The sequence below is a fragment of the Hypanus sabinus genome, chromosome 5 (assembly GCF_030144855.1).
Source record: "Hypanus sabinus isolate sHypSab1 chromosome 5, sHypSab1.hap1, whole genome shotgun sequence".
Taxonomy (NCBI): domain Eukaryota; kingdom Metazoa; phylum Chordata; class Chondrichthyes; order Myliobatiformes; family Dasyatidae; genus Hypanus; species Hypanus sabinus.
The window spans coordinates 156813049-156839806 of record NC_082710.1 but is presented as its reverse complement, the minus strand read 5'-3'; the positions used below and the strand labels follow the sequence as shown (position 1 = coordinate 156839806).

The following is a 26758-nucleotide window of genomic DNA, read 5'->3' as shown; positions in this document are numbered from 1 at the left end:
AAAGCGAGATATCCAGGTGGTGATCAGGGCTCGGGCGCAAGATTCGGAAGTGGTGTCGGTGAGCAGGACCGCCTCTGGCCATCTTGTGAACCGGTCCACGATAGTCAGAAGGTGCCGCGCTCCGCGCGGGCCCACGATATCCACATGAATGTGGTCGAAACGCCGGTGGGTGGGATGGAACTGCTGCGGTGGGGCTTTGGTGTGCCACTGCACCTTGGCCGTCTGGCAGTGCATGCACGTTTTGGCCCATTCACTGACCTGTTTGCGGAGTCCGTGCTGGAAACCATCCGGACAGTTGTCCGGATGGAGGGATGCGCCAAGTTATGAATGGAGTCGAAAACACGGCGCCGCCAGGCTGACGGGATGACAGGACAGGGCTGGCCGGTGGCGACGTCACAGAGTAGGGTCCTCTCACCCGGGCCCACGGGGAGGTCCTGGAGCTGCAAACCGGAGACTGCGGTTCTGTAACTCGGAATCTCCTCATCTGCCTGCTGTGCCTCTGCCAGTGCCTCAAAGTCTACCTCTTGGGAAAGGGCATGAACGGTAGGGCGAGAGAGCGCTTCAGCCACTACATTGTCCTTACCCGAGACGTGCCGGACATCCATCGTGTATTCAGAGATGTAGGACAGGTGGCGTTGCTGGCGGGATGACCAGGGATCGGACGCTTTTGTAAACGCAAAGGTAAGTGGTTTGTGGTCCGTGAACGCGGTGAAGGGCTGACCTTCTAGGAAGTACCTGAAATGCCGGATTGCCAGGTAGAGCGCCAACCGTTCCCAGTCGAAAGCACTGTACTTGAGCTCGGGTGGCCGCAGGTGTTTGCTGAAAAACACCAGGGGTTGCCAGCGACCTGCGATGAGTTGCTCCAGCACCCCACCAACTGCCGTGTTAGATGCGTCCACTGTGAGGGCGGTAGGGGCGTCCATTCTGGGATGTACTAGCATTGCGGCGTTCGCCAAAGCTTCCTTCGTTTGAACGAAAGCGGCGGCAGACTCCTCGTCCCAGGTAATGTCCTTGCTCGGACCCGACATCAGGGCAAACAGGGGGCGCATGATCCGGGCAGCTGAAGGGAGGAAGCGGTGGTAGAAATTGACCATACCTACGAATTCCTGAAGGCCTTTGATCGTGGTGGGTCGGGGGAAGTGGCGGACCGCATCTACCTTAGCGGGCAGAGGGGTTGCTCCGTCTTTAGTAATCCTGTGGCCCAGGAAGTCAATGGTATCGAGTCTGAACTGGCATTTGGCGGGGTTGATTGTAAGACCGTACTCACTCAGTCGTGCGCAGAGTTGACGGAGGTGGGACAGATGATGGCATGAATTTTTTGTTTCAATAGCCCTACAGCACTTTCCAGAAGGGAGCTTTTAGAAAAGGCAGTTTGCAGGGTGGGTAGTGGCCGCAATTTTTTTTGCCTGCTTTCTTGTCCTGGACGCATAAAAGTGGTGCAGAGAGATGTCCTCCCCAGGATGGCAGAGTGATCAAGCGCCAGAGACACACTTGTGACCCTGACCTCCGGCACCGTGTGCGCATGATTGTGTAGTTTGCACATTCTCCCCGAGACCACATGGGTCTTCACAGGCTGCTGTACTTTCCTCCTATGTCCCAAACAAGTGCGGGTTGGTGGACTAATTGGCCACTGAAAATTATCCCTAGTGCATGGCTGAGGGCTACAATCCAGGGGGAGCTGATGAGAAAGTGGGGAGAATTAAAGTGGGATCAATACACAAAGAGTATAAATAAGTGGTTAGGTGGTTGATGGCCAGCACAAATTGGTTGGATCAAAGGGCCGACTTCCCTGCTGCTATTCTCTCTGATTTCATTGACAATCCCATGGGAATAATTCAAAACAGCAGCAAATCCTCACTGTATCCCATCAAGATTTTTAATCCCTTAGCCAAGATCTCTTGTAACCAAGATGTGGAGGTTATAATCATTGTTGTCTGTGGGAGTTTGTGGCAACATTGTTTACTATGGCAGTGACTCTACTGCAAAGGGACATCACTGGCTGAAAAACCAGGTGTGGGGAAAGGCTTTGGAGTAGCAAGTCTCTTGTCAAATATTAAATCTTTTTCATAATCTGGGCTGCAAACACGAAAAGACCTGCTTAGATCTACACCCACCACTAGGGGTCAGACTGGAGTCACTCACGGATCTTGGGTTGCACACAGGCAGCATGTTGGTCATCAACGAAATGCATGTTTTTTTAAAAACACTTATCCTATGGTCTGGTACCCGTCATTGCTACTGACTTTCTTTTTAAAATCTGAAAACTATTATTAACTGAATTTTTAATTCCACAGCTGACATGGTGGGATTTGAACCCGGATCGCCGCCATTGTGGGATTTGAACCTTGAACTTGCTCTCGGTTCCAGGGCTCCGGGTGTCAACATGTCAAGCCCACCAAGTCTGCTCAGACGGGAGCCTGTGTCCGTCACTCCCCAAACCGTAGGTGCACTGCACATAAACAGGCCCTTCAGTCCATGCCAACCTACTTGCCTCATTAGGGCCACATCTTTCTGTGTCTTACCTATTTAGAGTACGTCCCTTAAACATGATGATTGTATCTGAGGCAGAATGTTCACCACCCTCACTGAAGAGAGCAGTAGGGGGGAAAATTGGGTTGGTGGAGTGGGTCACATGGATGGGGAGGTGAGACAGGTCATGGGCCATGGGTTCGGGAGGCCAGGAAGCAGAATAGTTACCAAGAATAAGGCCACCTACAAATCCAGAAACTCCAGACCCTGGACCCTGCCCCACGTTGAATAGGTCCACAGCGAGACTTCAATCTCAGCCCCAGTCTCCTGCAATCACCCCCTATCATTCTTCCCACCCAGAGCTCTATCCATCTCTCTCTTGAAGGTTACCGAGCCCTCTTCGGAAGAGGATTTCAAAGCCTTGCCAACCTCTGACCATGTAACTTCGCCTGATCCCCCATCCTCGGTGACCCCTGGAGCTGGACACAGCAAATGGGCAGAGGTGGGGGAGTATCTCCATTCCACACCCTCCACCTCATTTAACCTAAGCACTTACAATACTGTGAAGAGATCATTCTGCCCATCTTCTGAATTTGTATCCAAGGTGAGCAAATCCCAGCTCACTGTCTATCTAACCCAGGAGTTCCCAACCTCGGGTCCATGGATCCTTTGGTTAATGGAACTGCTCCATAGCATAAAAAAGGTTGGAACCCCTGATCTAACCGTTCCGTCTGACACATCCATCCATTTTTGTTTCATCCAAGTGCCCATCCGAGAGCTCTTCAAGTGTCCTTATCATTTCAACCTCCATCAGGACTCTGGCAGTGCATTCCACGCCCTTTGTAAAAAAAAAATTACCTCTGATATCCTCCCCTATACTTTGCCCCACTCACCCTCAATGGATATCCTCTGGAATTAGTTACTACCAGCCTGGGAAAAAGATGCAGGTTGTCCACTATCTATCCCTGATCACCTTATACATCATCTATAAGCACCAAACCTGTGTGCATTTATTCATTCCTGTGAGATCAGCTCTTGTTAACCTTTTGAGAAACCAAACAGGGAACTAAAGTGTACAAAAAACAATTAAAAGTAAGACAAATTCAAAGACGATGCGAAGTGGGCAGTAGACAGACCCTGCTCTGCCACAAAGCTTTGCAGGCTGCCATTCCTTACCTTGCTTGCATTTCGCACAGATGACAATCAGGTTGTGCTGGCTGGAGGTGTTGTCGCTGCAGAGGAAGCAGACCTGCTCCGAGCCTGGGAGGGCAGCTGGAGACACAGAGCGAGACATTGTGTTACTGGCATCACGAGGTCAACAGATTGAAGAGGTGGGGTTAACACCCAGATCCCAATGCCACTGTCACTGGGAGCAATGGATCGCAAGGCTGTGTTACGTCTGAGCCGCAAAGTTGTGACGGGTGGGACTAGAATGAAGCAATCTAACGCAGGTTGGGGTTACAGCAGGGCATTTGAACCTCTGCATTTGATACACCGAGAGACAAAGCATCACACACCATCAAAAGCCATAGGGTGTGTTGGCCTTCATTAGTCGAGGGATGGAGTTGAGGTAATGCGGCAGCTCTATAAAACTCTGTTTAGCCCACACTTGAGAGTATGTGTGTTCAGTTCAGGTCTCATCAACACAGGAAGGATCTGGAAGCTTGGGAGAAGGTGCAGAGGAGATTTACCAGGATGCTGTCTGGTTTAGACAGTATGTTTTATGAGGATAGGTTGAGCTAGTGAGACGAGAGGTAACTTGGCAGAGGTGCATAAAATGATAAGCATCATAGAAAGTGAGCACTTTGCTTCCAGAGCAGCAATGGCTAATACCAGAGGGCACAATTTTAACGTGTTGGAAGGAGGCATTGGGGGGGGGGGGGGGGGAGGGGTTGCTTTGTTTACGCCAACAGTGTGTGGAATACATTGCCAAGGGTGGTGGTAGAGGCAGATACATTAGGGGCATTTTATAAACTCATAGACAGGCACATGGAAGAAAGGAAAATGGAGGGCTGTTGGAGGGAAGTGTTAGACTGATATACCAATGAATAGAGGGGTCTGGAGAAAATAGCACAGAAGAGGAATTGAGGGAAGCATAGATCAGCCCTGTTCATAATGAATGGCAGGGGTAGGCTTGAGGGCACTGGTGGCCTAAAACTGCTTGTATTTTGTAGGAATACAAGGTAGTGTTGTGCTGTATTTTTCCCATGTTTTAGAACAAAGATCACAGAACAGTACAGGCCATTCGGCCCTCCACATTGTGCCAACCTTAAGTAAACCTACTCCACAAGCAATCTAACCCTTCCGTTCCGTTTTTTTTATTTCCATGCGCCCATCTAAGAGTCTCTGAAATACCCCTTTTCTATCAGCCTGTACCACCACCCCTGGCAGTGTGTTGCAGGACTCACCACTCAGTAAAAAAACAACCTTTGGCATCTCCCTTAAACTTTGCTCCACTTATCTTATTCTCTGATATGGGCCATTGCCCTGGGAAAGAGATGCTGGCTGCCCACTATTATTCCTGTTATAGTTTTAAGCATCTCAATCAAGATTCCTCTCATCCCCCTTTCCTCCAAAGAGAAGAGTTCTAGCTGACCCAATCTTGCCTTGTTTAACACATTCTCTCATCTAGCTAGCATTCTGGTAAATCTCATCTGCAAGCACCCTAAAGCTTAATTGTGCTTCCTATAATGATACGGCCAGAATGTAACACAGTACTCCAAGGATGGTCTGACCAGAGTAGATACTCACAGGGGTATATGTCCTTCCACATCTCCCAGAACTCGGAGTTGTCCTCAAAGCGAACGAGGCAGATATGCTTCCAGCGGTCCACCTACACACCAAGGGAATGGAAGGCAGGCAGTGAGTGTGATCCCACAAGGTCTGTGGCCTACACATTGGCAGCACTGGTGGGGACTGAACCACACTCAATGCTGGTACTGATCTGTCCAGAACACATTACCAGCAGAAACTGGGCAAGAAAGGAAGCCTCCCCTTCCAAGCCCCACCCAACATCTCAGCACCTTACAAAGAGTTGTGAAGGCTTCTGAAACATGAACTCTCTGAGACCATTCCCCATCCTGACCGCACTTCCCAGTGGGTGGCTGGACTTTTCCCCAATCGATCTTAAAGAGGAATTAAGGAGTAGAACTACTTAGTTCTGTGACAGATGCATCAGAGACAGAGAGAATGTGAAAGTGGCTTTGGCATGCTGACCTTATCAGGGCACTGAATGTAGATGCTGGAAGGTTATGCTGCAGTAGTACGCCATGGTGAGGCCACATTGGAATATGGTCTTCAGTGTGGTCACTCTGCTATAGAAAAGATGTTATCAAATGGAAAGGGGTGCAGAATAGGCATACAAGAACGTTGCTGGGACCTGAGGGACCAAGTTCTCTCAATTTCCTGCAACTTCTCACTGCTGCCATTGGAGAGGTGGCACAGGAACCTTGGGACCTACACCACCAGGTTCGGGAACAGTTATTACCCCTCAGCAATTAGGTGTGGATAACTTCACTCACCTCTATGCTGAGATGATTGCACAGTCTAAAAACTCACTTTCAAGGACTCTACAACACATGTTCTTGTATTATTTATTTGTTTGTTTGTATTTACGGTTTGCCTTTTGCAAATTGGTTGTTTGTCTGCCTTTGGTGTGCAGTTTCTCATCAATTTCTTTGTACTTCTTCGTTCTACTGTAAATGCCCTCAAGAAAATAAATCTCAGCAGTGTATGGTGACATATACACACTTCGAACTTTGAATTTATGGAGGGAGTTTGAGACTTTCTCATTGGAAAGTAGGGGAGAGAGTAGTGGTCTTATAGAGGTGTAAAAAATTATGAAGAGGACAGAGCGTTTGAATGCAATCAATGTTTTCCCCAGAGTTGGAGAACCAAAAGCCTTGTCAGTGATAACAAACTCGACTATGATTCATGCATCTGCTGAAATGTCTCTTCATCTCTGCACATAAAGCCCAACAACTACTCTTTGCATTCGTGCTGTGGTTCCAGTTGCCCAGTGACCCCGTAAACACCCATTCCAATCACCCTCATACACTAGACTAAGGTTCCTGTTCCAATCGTTTCATTGGCTCCATGTCCTAATTTAACCAATCCCTCTGACGTTTTGCTCCATTTCTTTCCCAGACTCCGCACAGATCCAAGTTCTATTTGCCTACATAGGCCCATTGTCCAGCTAAAGCCCTCCATACTTTCAAAGACCTTTGCTGGTCACATCTCCTTCTCCGACCCTGATTCTATGAAACTTTCACTGCTTCACCTGGAGGGTCCGGACAACGAGGCGAGAGGTTGAGGTTCTGAGTGCATCCTCTGGGTAACTGTTACCTTCCGGATCTTGCCCAGGTACAGCAGGCCATCGCTCCAGCGAGCCAGCACGTCCTGGCCCTCCCAGAGCCGAGTGTGGGTCCCTTCAGCGCCCCCTCGGGCTCTCCTCTTGCTCATCGGAGTGCAGTCTCTCCTGGCCTTCAAACGTCTCCCTGAAGGCTTGTTCTCCATGGTGCTTGGCAGGGAGAGAAGGGTTCGGGAGGGGGCTTGAGCTGCAGAGAGAGAGAGAGAGAGAGAGAGAGAGAGAGAGAGAGAGAGAGAGAGAGAGAGAGAGAGATAAAGTGAGAAGCAGAGAAAGAGACAGAAAGTCAGAACTGAATGGCAGAATTAGCATCCTATCCGAATGCATAACAGCTTGGTCCAGCAACCAACCACCGCATGAAAATTCACAGAGCTGTGGACACAGCTCAACACATCATGGAAACTAACCTTCCCTCTAGAGATCACGTTCACACTTCCTGTCGCCTCAGCAAAACAGTTAGTGTAATCAAAGACCTCACCCACCACAGGCATTCCCAATTCTCCCTCTCCCATTGGGCAGAAGATACAAAAGCCTGAAAACTCAAGACACCAGCGCAAATAGTTTCTACCACGTTGTTATAAAACTACTTAATGGCGCCTAGTACTATAATACAGACTTTTGACATCGCAATCAACCCCATTATCATCTTGCACTTTACTTTCTCTGTATCTGTTACACACTTTATTCTGCATTCTATCTTCCAGTTAAAGATGGCGCAGGAGAAACTCAGCGACTTCTTACAGGCAGCAAAGAAAACAACTAAATACCTTATTAATAACGATTAACACTAACAATGGGAAGGCCAGGTGAGGCAACATCGAGGCAAGCGGAGGCAGAGTCAAAGCAGTTACAGCATCCCTGAGAGTGAGGAAAGACCCAATGTTTGACCAATTTAAGACTGAGCCAAATTGGAAAGGTTGGGTAGGGGCCAAATCGTGGTGGCAGAGTCTTGACCTCAGAATGGTTCGAGTGCAAGGAGTGACCTGAGCTTTAGATGATTTCAGCAGCCAGGCCAGAGCGAAAAAGTCAGGGTGTTGGTACAAGAGGCAAGGGACGGGCCAGTTCTGCTCACTGCTCTGTGACATTGAAAGCTCAATGTTCAAATTAAAACTTATTACCAGAGCACATGCATGACTCCACATACAACCCCGAGATTCTTCTGCAGATATACTTAGCAAATCGATAGAACAGAATGTAAGCAATAGACAACAAACTGTCCCTCAGCTCTACGTTGAACTGAGGTTGTGGCCTGCTGCAGCTGCAGTGAGGTCTGGCTTCCTGACTTTCATAAAACTTCACTTCTGAAGCTATAAGCTTACTTCTATTGTTTGTACAATTTTTGTTTCCCTCTCTGCACACTGGGTGTTTGATTTTCTTTTAAATGGGTTGTTCTGGGGTTTCTTTGTTTGGTGGCTACCTGCAAGGAAAAGAATCTCAAGGGTGTATAATGTATACATACTCTGATAATAAACATACCTTGAACTGCAATTGTTTACCTTATACTACCTCAGTGAATTGATCTGTGTGTACAGTACATAAAACCAGTTTTTCCACAGTACCTCCATACATGTGACAATAATAACCCAGTTCTAATCATAGCAGGGAGGGAGACCAGCAAAAGTTGGAGAGCTCAGTCATGTTCCTGGAAGTTGGGAAGGGAAGCTGCTGATGGGAAGATTCCACTCGGCTGGACAGCAGACACCTCGCAAACCTGCTTCCCCTTCATGGACTCTGTCCACATTTCCCCACTGTGCAGACATCACAATCAAAGACTCCACCCATTCTCTCTTCCTACTGGGCCGAAGATACAAACTCTTGAGAACACACACCACCAGGCTCAAGGACAGCTTCTATCCAGCAATAACAGGAGTCTTGAGTGGATGATAAAGAGGAACGCTTGATCTCCTAATCTATACCACACTATTGTCTCTGGTGATGTCAGGGCTTCCTTCATCGCGTTAGTAGCTTCCTCTCGGTTTTCACAACTGTCAGTCACGCCGGTCCTAAATAGAGACTGGAATACCGTTGCACTGAGATGTAGAGAGAATCTTCACTGCTGTTTCTGTAACAATTTTGTTTTTCCAGTCAGGGTTGTTAGCCCTGAGCTAAACCCCCAAGACCTGGAGGAGCAGTGCACCACTCTTAGCCTTGCCTCTACCCTTTCCGCTGATTGGCATGGGTGACCCTACCAAGAACCAAAGAATAAAGCTCTGACTCCAGCTCACTTCGCTCTCCAGGTCACTGAGGTAGATGAGCTTTCAAACCATGGCGAGGATGTGGTCATTGCACTTTAATTGTCCCCCTGCACTGCACTTCCCGCATTCTGTTTTCTTATTACCACCTCAATGTCCTTATGTTTAAAATGATCTGCCTGGGTGACAGGCAAACAAAAGATTTTCACTGTATCTGAGAAAACAACCAATTACCAATACACCTCTGCTCTAGCCTGCATCAAGGTCCACCATCTTTCCCTTATCTTGTTCCATTTATCCCCATCCTTATTCATCAGATTCCAGCAGAGCTTTCTCTGTCTCCACTTATCGCCTTCCAGAATCTGTCTCCAGCTCTCACCCTTTCTCCTTATCTGTTTCTAAACAACCCCACCCCCACCCCGCCAGCCAACTCCTCCACTAGGCCCATATGCCCTCCATCTCTCTCCTCACCTGGTTTTGCCCATCACCTGCTGGCCTCTGCATCACACCCACCCATCGATAACACCACCTCTCGACACTCTCAGTCCCCCGCTCCTACGATGTCGACCATCTCTCTGCCCCCAGAGATGCTGCCCCGGCCGCTGAATTCTTTCACTGGTTCAGCGTCGGGTGCTTTGTGTGCCCAGGTCTGCAGGGAGCTGGAGCTTGCTGGCATGGAGAGAGCAGTTTGGCTGGTTTTAACCTCAGCGTGTGGACGTGGAAGGAGCCCGGGAGATGGGACGGGATGTGTGTGCGTGTGTATGCTTGCAGGAAAATCTTCTCATCACTGATGGTGGACCAGGATTTGGATGGGCTGGAATCAGCAACAGATTTTTTTTTCTAAAAAAAAAGAAACAAGCTTATTACAAGTACATAAGCTAGAGATTCTGCAGATGCTGGAAGTCCACAGTAATGCACACAAAATGCAAGAAGAACTCAGCAGATCAGGCAGCATCTATGGAGGGGAATGATCAGTCGAATTTTCAGGTCCTGACCCTTCATCAGGACACAAGGACTATAATACAAGTCACTACAGACTACAATAAACACTTGTTAACTTAAAATATTCCCATCTTTACCTAGGATGCCCAATGGTCCCAGAATACCTCCACGATACCTGTGGACACTTCACCTTGTGATCCTCCCCAGGGATATCTGGGTATGAAAAATCCCCCACAAGATTGACAGGCAGTCAGTCTAGGGCGGGGGTCGGCAACCCGCGGCTCCGGAGCCACATGTGCTCTTTTACGTCTGTGCTGCGGCTCCCTGTTGCTTTGCGAAATAATTGGTTGTGGCGACCCTATTCCTGGCACATCCGAACCGACTCACTATTAGATAGCCTACGGGGATTTGCGAGCACAGAGCTTTGGAGCCTCTGCACCATGGGGGGCAGGTTGAGGGAGGCTTAAAAGTGAGGCTGAAGATTTCGAATAAAGTTTTTTCCTTCGACTGCAGTTACCGACTCCGTGTCGTAATTTTAGCGCTGCGTGTCGCACCCCGCTACATGGTCAGTATTTAATTAAAATGTATTTTATGTTAGTTTGTTAGTTTTTGAAATGTAATTCTAAATTTGAAGATTATGGTGATCTTGTACAATCTAAATAAGACGTTGTGGCGACCCATTTCCTGATACATCCGAACCGGCTCACAATTAGCCAGCGCTCAGGCTAAGGGAGATAGCCTACGGGGGTTTGTGAGTACGTGCCTTTTGCAGCATCCGCGCCCATGGGGGGCGGGTTGAGGGAGGCTTAAAAGCAAGGCTGTTTAGTTCGAATAAAGCTATCTTTGACTGCAGTTTACTGACTGCGTGTAGCAACCGCTACAACATGTTTTTATCGCTGGCTGTCCAGAGGGGAGGTGCTGAAACGCTTTGTCGCGTGTCTGGAAGAAGAGAAAACTTTCCTGGGCAGCAAAGGGCTCAACTTTCCTGAGCTGGAACAGCCAGAGTGGCTGGAAAAGCTACACTTCATGGTAGACATGACAGCGCACCTGAACATGCTGAACACAGCTCTTCAACGGGGTAAGGACGTACAGCCCTGCACATGTTGGAGGATGTTTTGGCATTCGAGCGCAAGTTGACGTTGCTTGCCAGAGATTTACAGAAAGGCACATTGTCTCACTTCCCCAATTTGAGAGAGTTCAAACAAGGTCACGACATGATAAATTCGGAGTATTTACATTCTGCAATCATTGCAATGCAAACATCGTTTGGGAAACGCTTCTGTGAGTTCAGAGAGGAAAAAAACACATTATCCTTCCCGGTCACTCCCCTAAGCATCGATCCATCCCTACTGAATACGACTGCATTGTCAGGTGTGAGTCAACCTGAACAAGTATGATAAATATTTTAATTGCCTATTATTTTACGTATATTCATATGTTTTCATTTTTCAGTGAAATAGTCCTTTTATTTTTCAGGTTGACAGCTGGCTGACGTTATTTTTGGTTTGCTGCTGGCGGCAAATTTAAGTTTGGCGTTTTTCATAAATACAAGAAGGACTCAAATAGACGTTGAGTATTTTACTTAAAAGTAACCTTCAACCAACGTCTTTTTTTCGGAGTTCAAAATGTTTTTGTTGCATGCAGAAATGTAATTTCGTTTTCTCTGCAGGAGTTCATCAATTTCATAAATGCAACACATTATAGTTTGTTTATACATAGCATAAAGGCAAAACAAATCGTTGTATGCAGTGTTATTTCATTTTAAATGTCAAACGGGTTTTGCGGCTCCCAGTGTTTTCTTTTCTGTGGGAAACGGGTCCAAGTGGCTCTTTCAGTGGTAAAGGTTGCTGACCCCTGGTCTAGGGGATGCCCACTGGTGCCTGCCTCCAGGACCCACAGATGGCCCGTTCGGCCATGACTAGACTACCAGGACATGCTCTGTCTGACTCGACCACCCTCCCTCCACACCAGCTGTCAGAGCGTTGGTCTAAATGTAACCAACGGGTGAGGAGCAGATCCTTTCAGACATGCAGAAATAGAGGTTGCAGCCTGACACCCCCCCATGTACACTTAGTACACCGTCTCTTCCAGCCTGCAGAAGTGACAAGTAGCTGGGAGGTCCGGGTACATGCTTGAAAACTTACTACGCAATCAGGGCTTATTGCAGACCCTCTGCCCCAGGTCCACAGTGTACAGGGAAGGATCTCAGTTTGGATGCCACTGCAGAGGGGAAACTTCCCTGCTCACTTTAACTCAGAATGAGAAGCGATAGCCCAGAACATGGGCTAAACTCACCTTCTATCAGGTAGAAAGTGTCAAGTTATGAAAGGGAACTGGGCCAATAGTTTGAAAGCGAATGAGCTTTACATAGGTCACTCAGTCCATTAAGTCCAATACCAGCTTTCAGAGTATCCCATGCCCCCTCTCACTTAGCTAAGAGTGACTGTTCTCCCAGCGTTAGAGTTCCTGATATAATGTACGAGCTCCCTTGCCTGCTGACAAACTGTCTGTAAAAAGGATCCTTACCACATCAGCACAATTGGCATTGTTCAGCAACAATCTGAGCTGCTGAAACGCGACTTTAGTGGTTTCTGAATTTCTAAAAATCAGTACAAGGGCATTTTTAACTCTGGACCAATTCTGCAGCTTTAGGCATTTTGGCAGGCTTCTTAATCTGCATGATTGGCCTCAGATGCTGAACTTTGGCTTCACTGACAATTTTAATCTATTATGGGAACATATGCTGGTCTTCACCCAAAGAGTCTGGGCTCACGGATGCTATCTGCAAACATACTGCACTGCAGTCTGGCAAACCTGCCGGTATCAGTATTTACAATCAATGGAGCATGTGATACTTCTTCCTCACTACCCAAAAGTTCTGTAGATGTCACCTATCCTATTCAGACCATTGTCACTGGAAGGGCCCCCAGATTACAATACTCCAGGCTACTTTCTTTAAGCCAGCTCTTTTAAATGAGAAATATCTTTCAAATAAGACTTTTAATCTATGTTGTTTACTGAGAGCAAATGAGTACAGCCAGTTATCTGAACTACAGCGTGTCCCCGACTGACAGATTGAACATGCCAAGGCTTAGTGGACAAGGTGGTGGACTTGCTACCATGTTCAAAAAGCATTTCAGCTGCAATCCACTGTCTGCCAACAGTTTTTCAAATTCTGAGCTAAATATATTTAAAATTTGTGGCACAGATCTTGCCCTCTGCGTTAACATTCATCACCCTCCGAGACCAAGTGCCTGCTTTCTCTCGGATTTCTCATCCTCTGATATATATCGAACTATGACAGTGATTTCAATATTCATATTAATGATCTCTCAAATGCAAACCCTCTGACAGCTGAATTCATGAGCTTACCCGACAGCCTAGATCTTACCCAGCATGTCACCACACCCACCCATCAACTTGGAGCTGCACTTGAATTGGTAATGCCAAAGGGGCTAAATATTGTCAATGTCTCTCTGTCCGATCCATCTCTGATCACTGTTCAGTAAGTTTTGATTGCCTCCTTCCTGTAACCAAGACCATGTAAGAAATTATAGTTAAAAACCAGTTTCTTGATGCTGCAATGCAAATTAAATTTGCATTGTTAGCTGGTTAGTTTACCTAATCCATGTGACCTAAACTCCTCAGTAAATGAAATGAACGTGTTGATGAAGCGTCTTTTCCATAGATGCTGCCTGGCTAGCTAAGTTTATCAAATGGTTGATTATTTCAACAATCATTTGACAAATATATTGAACACAGTGGCCCCAATCTGGGCTAAAGCTTTGCCATGGCTAAGCAATTCTGTCTGCAAACTCGAGAGATCGTACAGAGTAGCTGAGAGAAAATGGAGGAAAACTTAACTGGAAGCCCGCTGTACTATTTTCAAGGAAAAACTAGTCCCTTTTATACGCTCTGCAAAAATAGTGGCAATTCAAAAATATTATTCTCAGCTATAAGCCAACTGTTGAACACTGGTCCAAACCGTAATATCCTCAGTCAAGCATCTCCACAAAATGTGAGGGATTTTTAATACTTTTTTGAAATCAACAAAATTACTTCCACTGGGAGAATGTAGCTACAGATACTGGTAACCACTAAAGCCAACCTCAAAAAGACTGGAGCAATGTCAAAATTTACTAGTATTTCGGATTCAGAACTTTATATGATTGAAACAAAGATAAAACAGTCTTCCCACTGTCTGGACCCTGTCCCCAACACATTTTTCAGAACTATTTTAATAGTGTTTTTAATTCTGTTAAGGAAAACTATTAACACATCCCTTGAAACTGGAGCTTTTCACTGGTGCCTTCAAAACTGCTACTGTCAAACTCCTACTTAAAAAGCCAAACCTTGAAAGTGAGGCACTACGCAAACACAAGAAAAACTGCAGATGCTGGAAATTCAAGCAGCTCACACAAAATGCTGGTGGAACGCAGCAAGCCAGGCAGCATCTAGAGGAAAAAGTAAGTCGACGTTTCGGGTTGAGACCCTTCGTCAGGAGGTACAGCTAACTACAGGCCTATATCAAATCTTCCATTCCTGGGCGAAAGTCATTTTCAATCATTTCAATGACTTTTTGAATGAGAACAATATTCTAGAGAAGTTTCAGTTAAGATTTTAGATCAAAAAACAGCACGGAAACAGCCTGCAATAAAATTGCCTCAGTAATGATGCCAAGTCTCAGTCTAATTCTTCTGGGTCTTGGCACTGCCTCTGACACAGTTCCGTACAATGTTCTCCTAGGTTGCCTTGAGAATTAGGCTGCCCTGTCTAAAAGTGCCCTCAATTGGTTTCATTCACATATCTTAAGAGAGAAAATTTTGTCTGCTTTGGAGATCAATTTTATAAGGCATCTTGTGGCATTGCTCAGGGAAGCTGTTTTGATCCCCTACTCTTACTATTCATGCTCCCCTTAGGAGACATCACAGAGAGCATAAGCTTGGTTTCCAGTTATGCAGATGAAATGCAATAGTGTATTTCTGTTGAGCCTTTATATTAAATAGACAAGATTACTGCAATGAGCTTTTTACTGATCTTCCAAAGCAATTTATTTATAAAATTGAACTGATTTAGAACACCACTGCTGGACTTTTAACCAAAACCAGCATGATGGTACATACCTCTCCTGTACTATCTACTCTGCACTGGCTTCTTGTATTAAACAATTCTGTCTGTGAACTCAAGAAATCAAGAATTGATTTTGAAGTTCTCTTACATGTCTTTAAAGTTTTCAATGGTCTGGGACTGGAGTACATCAAAGAATCATTTTCTGTTTATAATCCACTCAAGCTCTCAGGTCTTCTTCCGCCAGTCTCTTAAATTTAAACAATCTCCCTTGAAGGATAATTGGCAAGACATCAATTTTGAACTAAGCTCCTAAACTGCGGGAATTCAATATGTAAAACTATAAGGGACACAGACTTAGTTAACACTTTTAATCACCAGCTCAAGATTGAATGGGCATTTGCACCAATAAGCAGCTAAAGAGTCAACCGGCTGAATGGCCACAAGTTATGCCATTCCTTGACGTGCTGTTCCCCATCATGAAGGGCCACCCCATCCTCAGAAGCTGGCAATCAAAATTACGTCCGAGCTGGGGTAGGTTGCAGGGGTGGGATCCACCAGTTAAACCAGGGGGCAGTGTGTTGGAGGCTCAGAGATGACCCCTTCTCGCTCGGAATGCGATCCTGTCACGGGTCCTTTGCATGGGTCACTGTGCTGAGCGAGGTAGCGGGAGCACATGTCGTGGTACCACAGGAGCGTTTCCTCAGAGCTGTGCAGGGAGAGTAGACCTGGTCAACTAGCAAAGAACAAGAACGGTGCACTCAAGTTTCACAAATTGTTCATCATTTATGCTTAAGCTGTGTTTTACATGTGGATGCTGATGATCCGATCGTCTATCTGTGATGCTGCTGAAAGTAAACTTTCCATTGCACCTGTTCATTCGTTATTTGTGCAGATGACATTAAACCTGACTTTGAATCAGAAGTAGGCTTATTATCTATGGTAAAATTTGTTGCCTTGCAGCAGCACAATGCAACACATAAAATTACAACAAAATACCAGTTAACTGGGATATGTCAGGAGCACATTTTGGCCCAATTAAGTGGCTGCCCCAATAGCCAAAATTTCATAGAAATAGATAAAAAGGTATTAAAAAAAAATGACACTACTGGTCAACAAATTATTTAAATGAAATACAGAATAGATTAGAACTATCAGTACTACCACAAGTACAATACATCGTAACCTTCAAGAAAATTACTGATTCCTTTTAAACTCTTCATTATTCCTAGCTTGTTGAAGTAATTAAATCATTTCAGTTTCATTCCTGGCTGTCTCTTGCATCTCCAAGCCCGAATGCTTGAAACCGCAAAGAGCAAAACAGTTCTGAATGTCTTGCTGCTCATTACTTGCCAACTACCAGTGCTGCTTGAATTCAAGCACACACAAGTGACACTATTTATAAACTGTTTGTTCTAAGCACGGTGCAGTGTCTAACTGTCACACGACATGCACATGAATGATGCTGGTTAGAGAGCATTTGGCAAGCGGCACAGTGTTCCAAACAAAGGAAGGGGATCCCAGCTATTTTCTTGATTTGCTTTTGTTCCTTAGAAGCTGTCCCAAATAAGTGGCTGTCCCAATTAACCAGTGGCCCCATCAATTGGAATCTACTGTGCATGTGTACACAGTATATCTACTTTACAAGTAGGGTAAAAAAAAAAGAGCAAAGATAGCGAGGCAGCGTACATGAGTTCATTTTTTGTTCAGAAATCTCACGGCAGAGGGGAAGCAGCTGTTCCTAAAATGCTGAATGTGTCTTTTCGGACGCCTGTACCTTCTCTCTGGTTGGTAGCAAAGAGAGCATGCTCCGGATGAAGGAGGTCCTTAATGAATGATGCCCCTTTTTTGAGGCATTACCTTTAGAAGATATCCTCGATGGTGGGGAGGCTCGTGCCCATGATGGACCTGGCTGAGTTTACAGCCTTCTGCAGCTTTTTCTAAGCCATGCAGTTGCCTTGCCACAGCAGACAGAGATTAAACCAGTTAGAATGCTCTCCACAGTGCATTTGTAGAAATTGGCTAGCCTTTGGTGACATAACAAATCTCCTCAAACTCCTAATGAAATACAGCTGATCTCCTGCCTTTCTAAATGTGTTGATATGTTGGGCCCAGGATAGATCTTCAGAGATGTTGACAACCAGGAACTTGAAAATGCTCACCCTTTGCACTACTGACCCCCTCGAGGAGTCGTGTGTTTGCTCGTCTTCCCACTGTGCAACAGACACCACATCTCCCACTCAACCGGGCAGTAAAACAGATTATGGTCATCACAGAGTAGAGCAAAAAAAAACATCAGCCCTCACAATATGGAATTAACAGGACCAGTAGGATTGACCATGTTGATACAGCATGGTAACAAGCCCTTTCAACCCAACAAGTCCACACTATCCAATTACACCCATGTCATGAATTAACTCACTAACCCACAAGTCTTCGGAGAATAAGAGGACACTGGAGTGCCTAGAGGAAAACCATGCTGTCATGGGTAGAACATGCAAATTCCTTAGACAGCGACAAGAATTGAATCCTGTACTGGTGTTGTGATAACGTTATGCTAACCGCTATACTACCAGGCCACCCAGAGTTCAAGGTTAAGCTTATTATTGTCATGGGCACTTGCACTCAGTGTAGTAAGTGCCATGGTAATCAGCTTTTTGCAGCAGCACAGTACATGTTTGATTATGAAATCAGGGATAAGGTATAGGTACAGGAAGATGCTGCTCAGCTAATACTTTGCTGTGATGTGATCTGAATAGAGAAGCAACAGAGACCAGCTTCCTCCTGTTTCAGATCAGAGTCTCTGCCGTCTCCAACACAGCCACAACCCACCCCAACATCGAGCATGTCTTCAAAAAGCGGTGTCTCAAGAACCCTCACCATCCCGGATATCGACCTTCAGAGAGGAGACTGAAAACCCCTACTCAACTACTCAGGGCCACCTCCATTCCCTCTGATTTCTGAATGAATCACAGACACTACCCTATTATTGGGGCAGCATGGTAGCGTACTGGTTAGCACAACGCTTTATAGTATCAGTGACCCGGATTCATTTTCTGCTGCTCTCCGTGCAATCGTCCTGTGTCTATATGGGTTTCCTCCAGTGCTCCAGCCCAAAGTCATACTGGTAATTGGTCATTGTAAACTGTCCCATGATTCAGCTAAGGTTAAATTGGGCATCGCTGGGCAGCATAGCTTGAAGAGCCTGTTCCACACTGCATCTCATGCACTACTTATGTTTAATCCATAGTACTTCTATGTCTCCGTATTATATTGAAGCCACAAAATAATGCATTCCACGTCATACAAGTCAGTGATAATAAATCTGATTCTGAGATGCTTATGATCCAAGCTGGGATGCCAGATACTAACTGCGTGATTATAGACACGAGAGGGGTGTTGCGTGTTCACACTCAGTTTGCCCACAGGAAGTTCACTCATGCACCTGAACAGATGTTAGCTGGCTTGTTGTGAACAAGAGGCTGTAAAGTGTGGTTCTATCATGGGTATAACTCTCTCTACCATTGAGGACATCTACACTAGGTGATGTCTCAGGAAGACCACATTCATCATCAGGAACTTTCACAATCCAGACCTTGCCCTTTTTACAATGCTGACTCCAAGCAAGAGCTTGAAGATTCACACCTCAAGGTTTAACAGCTTTCTTCCCCACGGCCATCAACCAACTAGAAAGATCTCAATTCTACATGTCCCTCAACTTGCACTAATGCAGTTATGTTTATTTGTTGATTGTGTCATGCAAATTATACAAACTTATGCCAATTTTAGTTTATGCAGTTTATGTTTGCAATGTACAGTGTTGCTGCTGCAAACAGTGGACTTCCATAGCATTTATATCCTGGCTATGTAAGCCCATGACAATAATCTGTAGAGAGTTGTGGACACAGCTCAGCACATCACAGAAACCAGCCTCCCCTCCATTGACTGTGTCCGCTTCCTGCTGCTTCACAATAGCAGAGAGCACCACGGTGGCATAGGGGTTAGTAGGAGGCTATTGCAGCTCGGGCATCGGTGTTTAAAGTTCAATTCTAACAAAATCTGTCTTGAGTCTGTACGTCTTCCCTGTGGAATGCATGGGCTTCCTCCAGTTGCTCCGGTTTCCTCCCACATTCCAAATCTGTTCTGGTTAATAAGTTTATTCGTCACTGTAAATCGTCACGTGATTAGGCTTGAGTTAAATCAGGGGTTCCCGGGTGGCATGGCTCAAAGGGCTGGAAAGGTCTCTTCCGTGCAGTATCTCAATAAATAATAAATAACGAAATAACATCAAAGACCCCACCCAACCCCAGGCATTCCCTCCTTTCCCTTCTGTTACTGGGCAGAACACACAAAAGCCTGAAACCACCAGGCTCAAGTACAGCTTCTACCTCATTGTTAAAAGACTAATTTATTGTTCTCTAGAATGATAAACTGAAGTCTTGACTTCACAATCTACCTCATGATCTCATTGTTTACCTGCACTTTCTCTGTAGTTGTTAACACTTTATTCTGCATCTTTTACTGTTTTACCTTCCCCTGCCTCAATGCACTGTGTAATCATGAATGAACAGTATGCAAGTCAAACAGTTCATTGCATCTTGGTTGTTACATGTGACAATAATAAATCAATTTCAATTACACCAAAATGTTCACGAGGTGCAGTACACTACAAGATCAGTAGATGGCAGTGCTCCACCACCTCTCCACAGGAACAGGCCTGTCCAGAGAGGAAGTACAGGTGGCCCCCCGCTTTACGAGCGTTCGTTTTACAACTCGCTGTTACGAAAGACCTACATTAGTACTTGTTTTCACTAACCAAAAAAGATGCCCGCTTTATATGTGTGTTTACCCCGAGAAAGACTACAATGACCATGAAGCCTTGTGCGGGCAGTTGTTTGCGCATGCGTATACGTGCATAGGTGTGTGTGTGCGTACGTACGCGCCGATTTTTTTTCTCCAAATCGATTTTGCCTCGCTGTCTTCCCGAGTTTGATAAGTGAAACAACAGCACCATACCTACAATATTTCTACTTAAATAGGGTGTATATTTATCTTATCATTCCTGCTTTTACTATATGTCAGTGTTATTTTAGGTTTTATGTGTTATTTGCTTTGATTTGGTGGGGGGTTTTTTGGGTCTGGGAACGCTCAAAAATTTTTCCCATATAAATTAATGGTAATTGCTTCTTCGCTTTATGACATTTCAGATTACAAATGGTTTCATAGGAACGCTCTACCTTCAGATTGCGGGGGAAACCTATGCATCCAACGTTCACATGGCATTTCTAAATCTGGGGGCGATGGGATCTGTGGAACCCTAATGATGCACAGCAAGATCCCACAAACACCAGGGATAACTTCCAAATGACTGCTGCAAACTGTGCTCTACTGTGTGGGTGATGGGGGTAGAATCTTGGTGGGGGGGGTGGGGAGAAATTGATGGTATTATAGGGAGGACATCTGTTTAATGGGTGCTTGATGGTCAGTACAGAGCTGATGGGCTGAACAGTCAGTTTCTGTGCTCTAAGTGCACAACTATCCGACAGACACAACAGGATCTCCAGGTTGAGCTGCCAGAGGATGGCAGGTTTGGTATCACGTCACTGGGATGGAGCACAGCTCCAGGCAGGACTCACCCCTCTGACAGGGACCACCTCAGGGCAGTCTGCAGAGGCTCCTGACTCTCAGACAAGCAGCAATCACCAGTCCGGACCTCCTTTCTCGCATCCTGAACTGCCCAGTAACCAGAAGGCCCTGGCCCCCCCCTCCACCCCGTCCTCAACCACTGACCCTATAAGCAGGCTCCAGACTGACAGGATGTAGTGGAGTGTTGGATGCTGTACTCCCACCAAACACTCAGTTGGGGGGTGCTTTCCCCCAAACCCTGATTCCATCACCCTTGAGGGGCTGGACCTTCTGTAACACTACTACAGTCACCTTAACCCCCCCCCCCACCCCGCTACTGTAAGGAAGGAGGTACAGAAGTCTGAAGTTCCACAATATTAGGCTCAGAAATGGGTGGTGCATAATGGTGAGCCCCGGGGCAGGAGGAGATGGAGGTAGACATGTGCTGAGACCTTCAAAGAAGATGATGAACCAAATGTGAGGCCCCTGCAACGTGCAACAATGAGCTCTGGCTGGAGGATTCCTGTCCATCAGGGAGTTCCTCAGAGGACCCTCCTGGGTGGGAGTATGGAATGGGGAGTGAAAGATCTCTGATGGGAGGTGCTGGTGCTGCCGTCTCCCATCACCACTGGGGTGAAGTGCCCAAGGTCAGGAGTGGGAATGACTGACGGGCCACTCTCCAACCGAAATCCCCGTCCTGGCTAAAAGCTGCCTAACCCAGGGGCAAGTTCTGTGAACAACACAGTGAAGTCCCTCACCCTGGGGACGAGGCTGGATAAACGTACACAGGACAACACAGCACAAGAACATGCCCTTCAGCCCATTGTGTCTGTCTCAACCATGATGCCAATTTTAACTCGTCTCATCTCCCTGCACGAAGCCACATTCCTCCAACCCTTACCTGTACACCTGTCTTTCTAAATCCCTGCTGGTATATCTGCCTCCACCTCCACCCTGGCCGCCTGTTCCAGCCACCCACCACCGTCTATGTAAAAAGAAATCATAAAACACCTTTAAACCTTCCCCCTTCACGTGCTGGATATTTCCACCCTATGTAAAAGACCATCCATACCTCATAACTTTATACAATCTATCAGCTCTCTGATGCTCTAGAAAAAGGAGTCCAAGTTGGTTCAACCTCTCCTTGTAGTTAGTACTCTCCAATCCAGGCAACATCCTGGTAAACCTCTTCTGCACCCTCTCCGAAGTCTCCACACCCTTCCTGTAATGCAGCAACCAGAACTGCACACAATGCTACGTGGTTTGAGCAAAGTTTTAAACAGCTGCAACACAACTTCCTAACTCTTATACTCAGCACTCTGACCAATGAACTGAAGCTTGCCACAAGCCTGCATTACCACTCTATCTACTGATGTGGCCACGATGGACTAGGACCCCAACATCTCCCTGTACGTCAATGCTCCCATGGGTCCTACCATTTAAAGTATACTTTCTCCTTACTTATGACCTCCCGAAATCCATCACAGGGTACGCCATCTCTGTGGGATCTGCCATAAGGCTGGTACCTGTGGTGAGGTGATGCAAGGAGACAGCCCCATCAGGTTTAGAACCCTGGCAGATCACTGGTGGAGCTCAACCAGGGAATGACAGAGATTGTACAGAGCACACGTAGGAATGGATGATGGGCATCCTCAGCTTTCTTAATCTCTCAAAATTGCTAAACAAGTCATATTATTTCTCAAATTTTCTTAAGACATACAGGAGGGCCTTTGGCCCATCGAGTCTGGCCTTTACCAAAGGATACATTCCCTTTGCATTTTCTGCATATTTTTCTGACTCAATCTACAACTGTTCTTTTATACACTTCAGTTAAGGCTCCCCTTGGTCTCCTCTACAATGAAAACAACCCCAGTCTAGCCAATGCTACCTCTTAGTCACAACCAACCAGCTCTGGGTCCAACCCGACACATCCCTTCCACTGCAATCACTCCTTTCCTGTTACGTGGTGACCAGAACTGCACTTAGTTCTCAAGCGTGATACAACTAATGTTGTCTACGATTCTAGCATAATCTGAGCAACATACACAGAATGCTAGAGGGACTCACCAGACCAGGACGGGAGTAAACAGTCAGCATTTTGCACCAACACTGGAAAGGGAAGTGGGCAGAAGCCAGAATAAGAAAGTGGGGAAGAGGAAGGATTACAAACTGGCAGGAGATAGGTAGGACCAGGTGAGGCGGAAGCTGGGTGGGTGGGTGATGTAAACCGCTGGGAACTGATAGGTAGAAGTGAAGGGCTGAAGAAGGATTCGAATAGGAAAGGAGAGTGGACCATGGAATAAAGGGAAGAAGGTGGGGGACTAGAGGGAGTTGATGGGTAGGGCAGGGAAGGGGAAATGGGTAGCAGGTTCTAGCATAACCTCCTTGCTCTTATTAAGAAATGTGGCCTTCACCTTCTCAGCCACCTATTGACGTGTCCTACTACCTGTGTGCCTACACTCCAAAGTCCTTGTTACTCCACACCACTCACTATCCTCCCATTGACTGAGTATCCCCCGGCCCTACCTCACTGCCTCACATATACAACCTCACCCTTCTCGACATTAAATTCCGGTTGCCAGTTTTCTGTCTGTCTAGAACATAGGCATCTTCCTGCAATCCATTGTACCCCTCCCATCAACTACACTGCCAGTTTCATGGTGGCATCTGAATACTTCTTAACTAAGCCTTTTTTTAAAAAAATCTAATTAACCCACATCATGAATATTCATACCAAGAAGCAGTGGAATGAGTACCAAACCTTACAGTACCGCGCTGATACCATACTTTCAATCAAGAAAACCCCCACTGGCTGGAGTCCCCAGGTTCACTTTGTTGACCAACCTGCGGTCGGTACAGGGCCTCCACCCGACAAGGCCAACATCAAAACATACCCTCACCTTCCTTCCTCAAAGAATTCAAGTCTTCAAGTGGCCATAAAACACAGAAACTGAGTCTGTGCTGGCCACCACCCATCTATTTACATTAATCCAACTCAACTGGCTAGTTTATTGTTGTCAATGCCTTCGTTTGAATCATGCCATAAAGCAAGCACACTGAGAGGGTAAACAGAAACAGAAGGCAGAATGTATGTAGTGTTCAGTATGCATGTAGCAATGTTGCATAGTGTAGAATGGAGTGATGGGCCAGCATTCCCTGAGGTTTACCCATCCCTGCGCTGAACTGAGGCTGAGGCCTGCAACTAACAGAGTCCTGGGTTGGGTACAGCATTGAACTGGCTTTGTGGCTGTGGACTCATTTTCATGAACTTTAGTTCTAAATGTTACTTGTTTGCATGGTTTGTCTCTCACCCCCCCCCCCCCCCCACCGCACACTGGGTCTCTTTGATTTTGTAGTTGCCTGCAAGATGACAAATTTCAAGGTTATATCTAGCATACACACTTAGATATTAAATGTATTTGAACTTTGTAGTTACAGCAGTTGTGCAAGTAGCTAAATGAAGTGCTCCCACCGTCCGCTGTTCCTATAAGATTCTTCAGTCCTTTAGCTTTTTCATATATCACCTCCCAGCTTACTTTCCCCATCCCCCCCATCTTGTTTTCACCTCTCACCTTCCAGCTAGTATTCTCCTCTCAGCCTTCCCCTTTATTATTCTGGCTTCCTTTCTAGGCCTGCTGGAGGGTCTTGGCCTAAACCGTCGACTGTTTATTCCTCTTCATAGATGCTGCCTGACCTGTTGAGTTCCTCCAGCATTTTGTGTGTGTTGCTCAAGATTTCCACCATCTGCAGGATCTCTCGTGTTTATGACCTGCTGAATGTTCTGATATTTTTTTCCTTTTTGTCTTTTACATAAAGGTACTCTAAACGTAATTCAAAAGTTCCGTCATCGCCTTTACATCTCAAATCACCCACCTTTGTCGCCCTGAAGCATAGGTTGTTTAAGGAATTAGCTGTCCATTCTCCCCGGCATGATTCGGAGGTGGGTTCTGTAGAACGCTCCCAATAGCGACATTATGTGGGGATTTTTACATTTTTTTAAAATGAAAGAACTGTGCAAGTCAGCAGCAAGCCTCCCTGACTGCGCAATTCAGTTTCATAGTTGCTCCCCCACAGGCCGAGACCTCAGTTCCGGGACGCTAAGCCACCCCGCGGCAGAAACTGGGTCTGAATGAGTTTACACATTTAAGCAGAGGGAGGGAGGGAGCGTCGCGGAAGCCGGTCCTCTCCCGCCCCCTCTCATTGGCGCAGCACCCAACTTTACAGAGAAAGAGAGGCAGGCGGAAAAATAATTGGGAACAGGCTTACCCCGGAAGCGTACGGAGCGAGGTTGGCTGCGAACGCTGCGTAGCAAAGATCCCAAACTCCATCCCTCAGGTTCCCAGAGACGGGGGCATTTTTCACCACCAAGCAGTACAATCTCGCGGTGGTTAACTTGTGTCTAAAACCCTGCAGTCACTACACGCTTCGGGGTAGCAAACCTTAGAAGAATTTTGCAAGAGGGGAGGGGAAGTGGCTTTCATTCTCTCCCCCCCCCCACTCTCCCAGCCGTGGCATTCCCTGCTTTAACACATGGGAATGAGAAACTTAAAAGTGAGAACAGACTGGATCATGTTACAAAATCCATCCTGCAAAAGAGGAAGTGATAGTGCGGAGAACCTGGTGTGATGTCTGATGTATTCTTATTTATACGTACGTGTGTGCTCACACACACAGGTTTAATCGTACCCCACCCCTCTCGGCGCAGTGAAAGTACTCACCTGTAGCATCAGGTCACACCTCCGTCCTCTCCCTAATTCTCCCCGCCCAAGTACGCTCGTCCCAGGGAAGATCGCAACTAAGATGAAAACACACACCACACATAAACGACTCCACCAATCCTAACCAGTCGCCATCTTTCTGTGACGCAGGACTGCAGCTAATTTCGGTCCAGCGTTTGTAATTCAATCTGCGTGTGGAAAGTGAGAGAGGAACTATATAAACAGGCGTGCATGTCTACTTGTATCCGATCACACCCCCCCGCCCAGCACCATTGCAGGGCTGTTGCCGCTTATGTAATCTACACTTTGTGTTGCAAAATACTTTATTCCTTTTCAAACAAAAATATACTAGCAGGTTTCTTGGAAATTGCACCCTGTTATTCGAAGTGCATTTCAAGGATATAAATTTCGCCGACAAATATAGATAGATCGAGAGAGAGAGGAAGGGAAAGGAACTGGGCTAATTGCGGAATAAATGGCCACAGGAATTCATGGAGAGGTTTTGGTTGTAAGTTTATTTTTGGCCAGATTGTGTCTGGGAGCAGGGGTGGGGACAGAACGATCCACGAAGCAAAAGCAACGATTAAAAAGCACGGACGCTTAAATTCACCTCTGCTTTTCTTACTGGGAAGAGCAACCCGTGTTGTGTTGATAAATAAAATGCGATATACACTCAGTGGCCACTTTATTAAGTACAGGAGGTACCTGCGTGTATTTTCGTGGCCTTCTGTTGTAACCGATTCACTTCGTTTCGACGAGATACTCTGGTAACTTGTGGTTTTAGAGTTACTGTCGCCCTCCCGTCAGCTTGAACCAGTCTAGTCATTATCCTCTGACCTCTCATTAACAAGGCGTTTTCGCCTGCAGAACTGCCACTCACATGGTTTGGTTTGATTTGTCACACCATTCTCTGGACTGTTCTACGTAAAACTCCCAGATCAGCAGTTCCAGAGATACTCAAACCACCCTGTCTGGCACCATTCCACCGTCAAAGACACTTAGACATTTCTTCCCCATTTTGATGTCTGGTCTTAACAACAGCTGAACCTCTTGACCATCTCTGCATGATTTATGCGGGGGGGGGGGGGAAGCACAATTGTGTAGTGGTTAGCACTTAGCAAGTGACCGGGGTTCAATTCCTGCCATGGATTGCAAGAAGTTTGTACATTCTCCCCATGACTGCGTGGGTTTCCTCTGGGTGCTCCAGTTTCCTCCCACAATCCAAAGACTGACTAGTTGGTAGGTTAATCAGTCATTGTAAACTGTCCCATTATTAGGCAAGGGTTAAATCGGGGGTTGCTGGGCAACATGGCTCAAAGGACCAGTCCCTTGCTGTATCTCACATAAATAAATAAATTATGCATTGAGTTACTGCCATA

At 46.3% G+C, this 26758-nt stretch overlaps 1 protein-coding gene across 6 annotated transcripts in view; it reads right to left on the bottom strand.

Annotated features, from left to right (window-relative positions):
* Nucleotides 1-26230, bottom strand: part of LOC132394489 (PHD finger protein 1-like) — a 75060-nt gene extending 48830 nt beyond the window's left edge. The window contains exons 1-6 of one of the 6 annotated variants that reach the window (XM_059970706.1): nt 26085-26230; nt 25380-25567; nt 15559-15745; nt 6814-7025; nt 5221-5302; nt 3646-3741 (exon numbers count right to left, since the gene is read on the bottom strand). In XM_059970706.1, coding sequence (XP_059826689.1) covers nt 3646-3741; nt 5221-5302; nt 6814-6984 — 349 coding nt within the window. In that variant the 5' untranslated portion in view covers nt 6985-7025; nt 15559-15745; nt 25380-25567; nt 26085-26230. Of the gene's footprint in view, nt 1-3645; nt 3742-5220; nt 5303-6813; nt 7026-15558; nt 15746-24534; nt 24862-25379; nt 25568-26084 lie in introns of those variants that run through there. The other 5 variants (XM_059970707.1, XM_059970709.1, XM_059970710.1 and 2 more) reach the window with 5 other exon arrangements.
* Between the last annotated feature and the right edge of the window lie 528 nt (nt 26231-26758).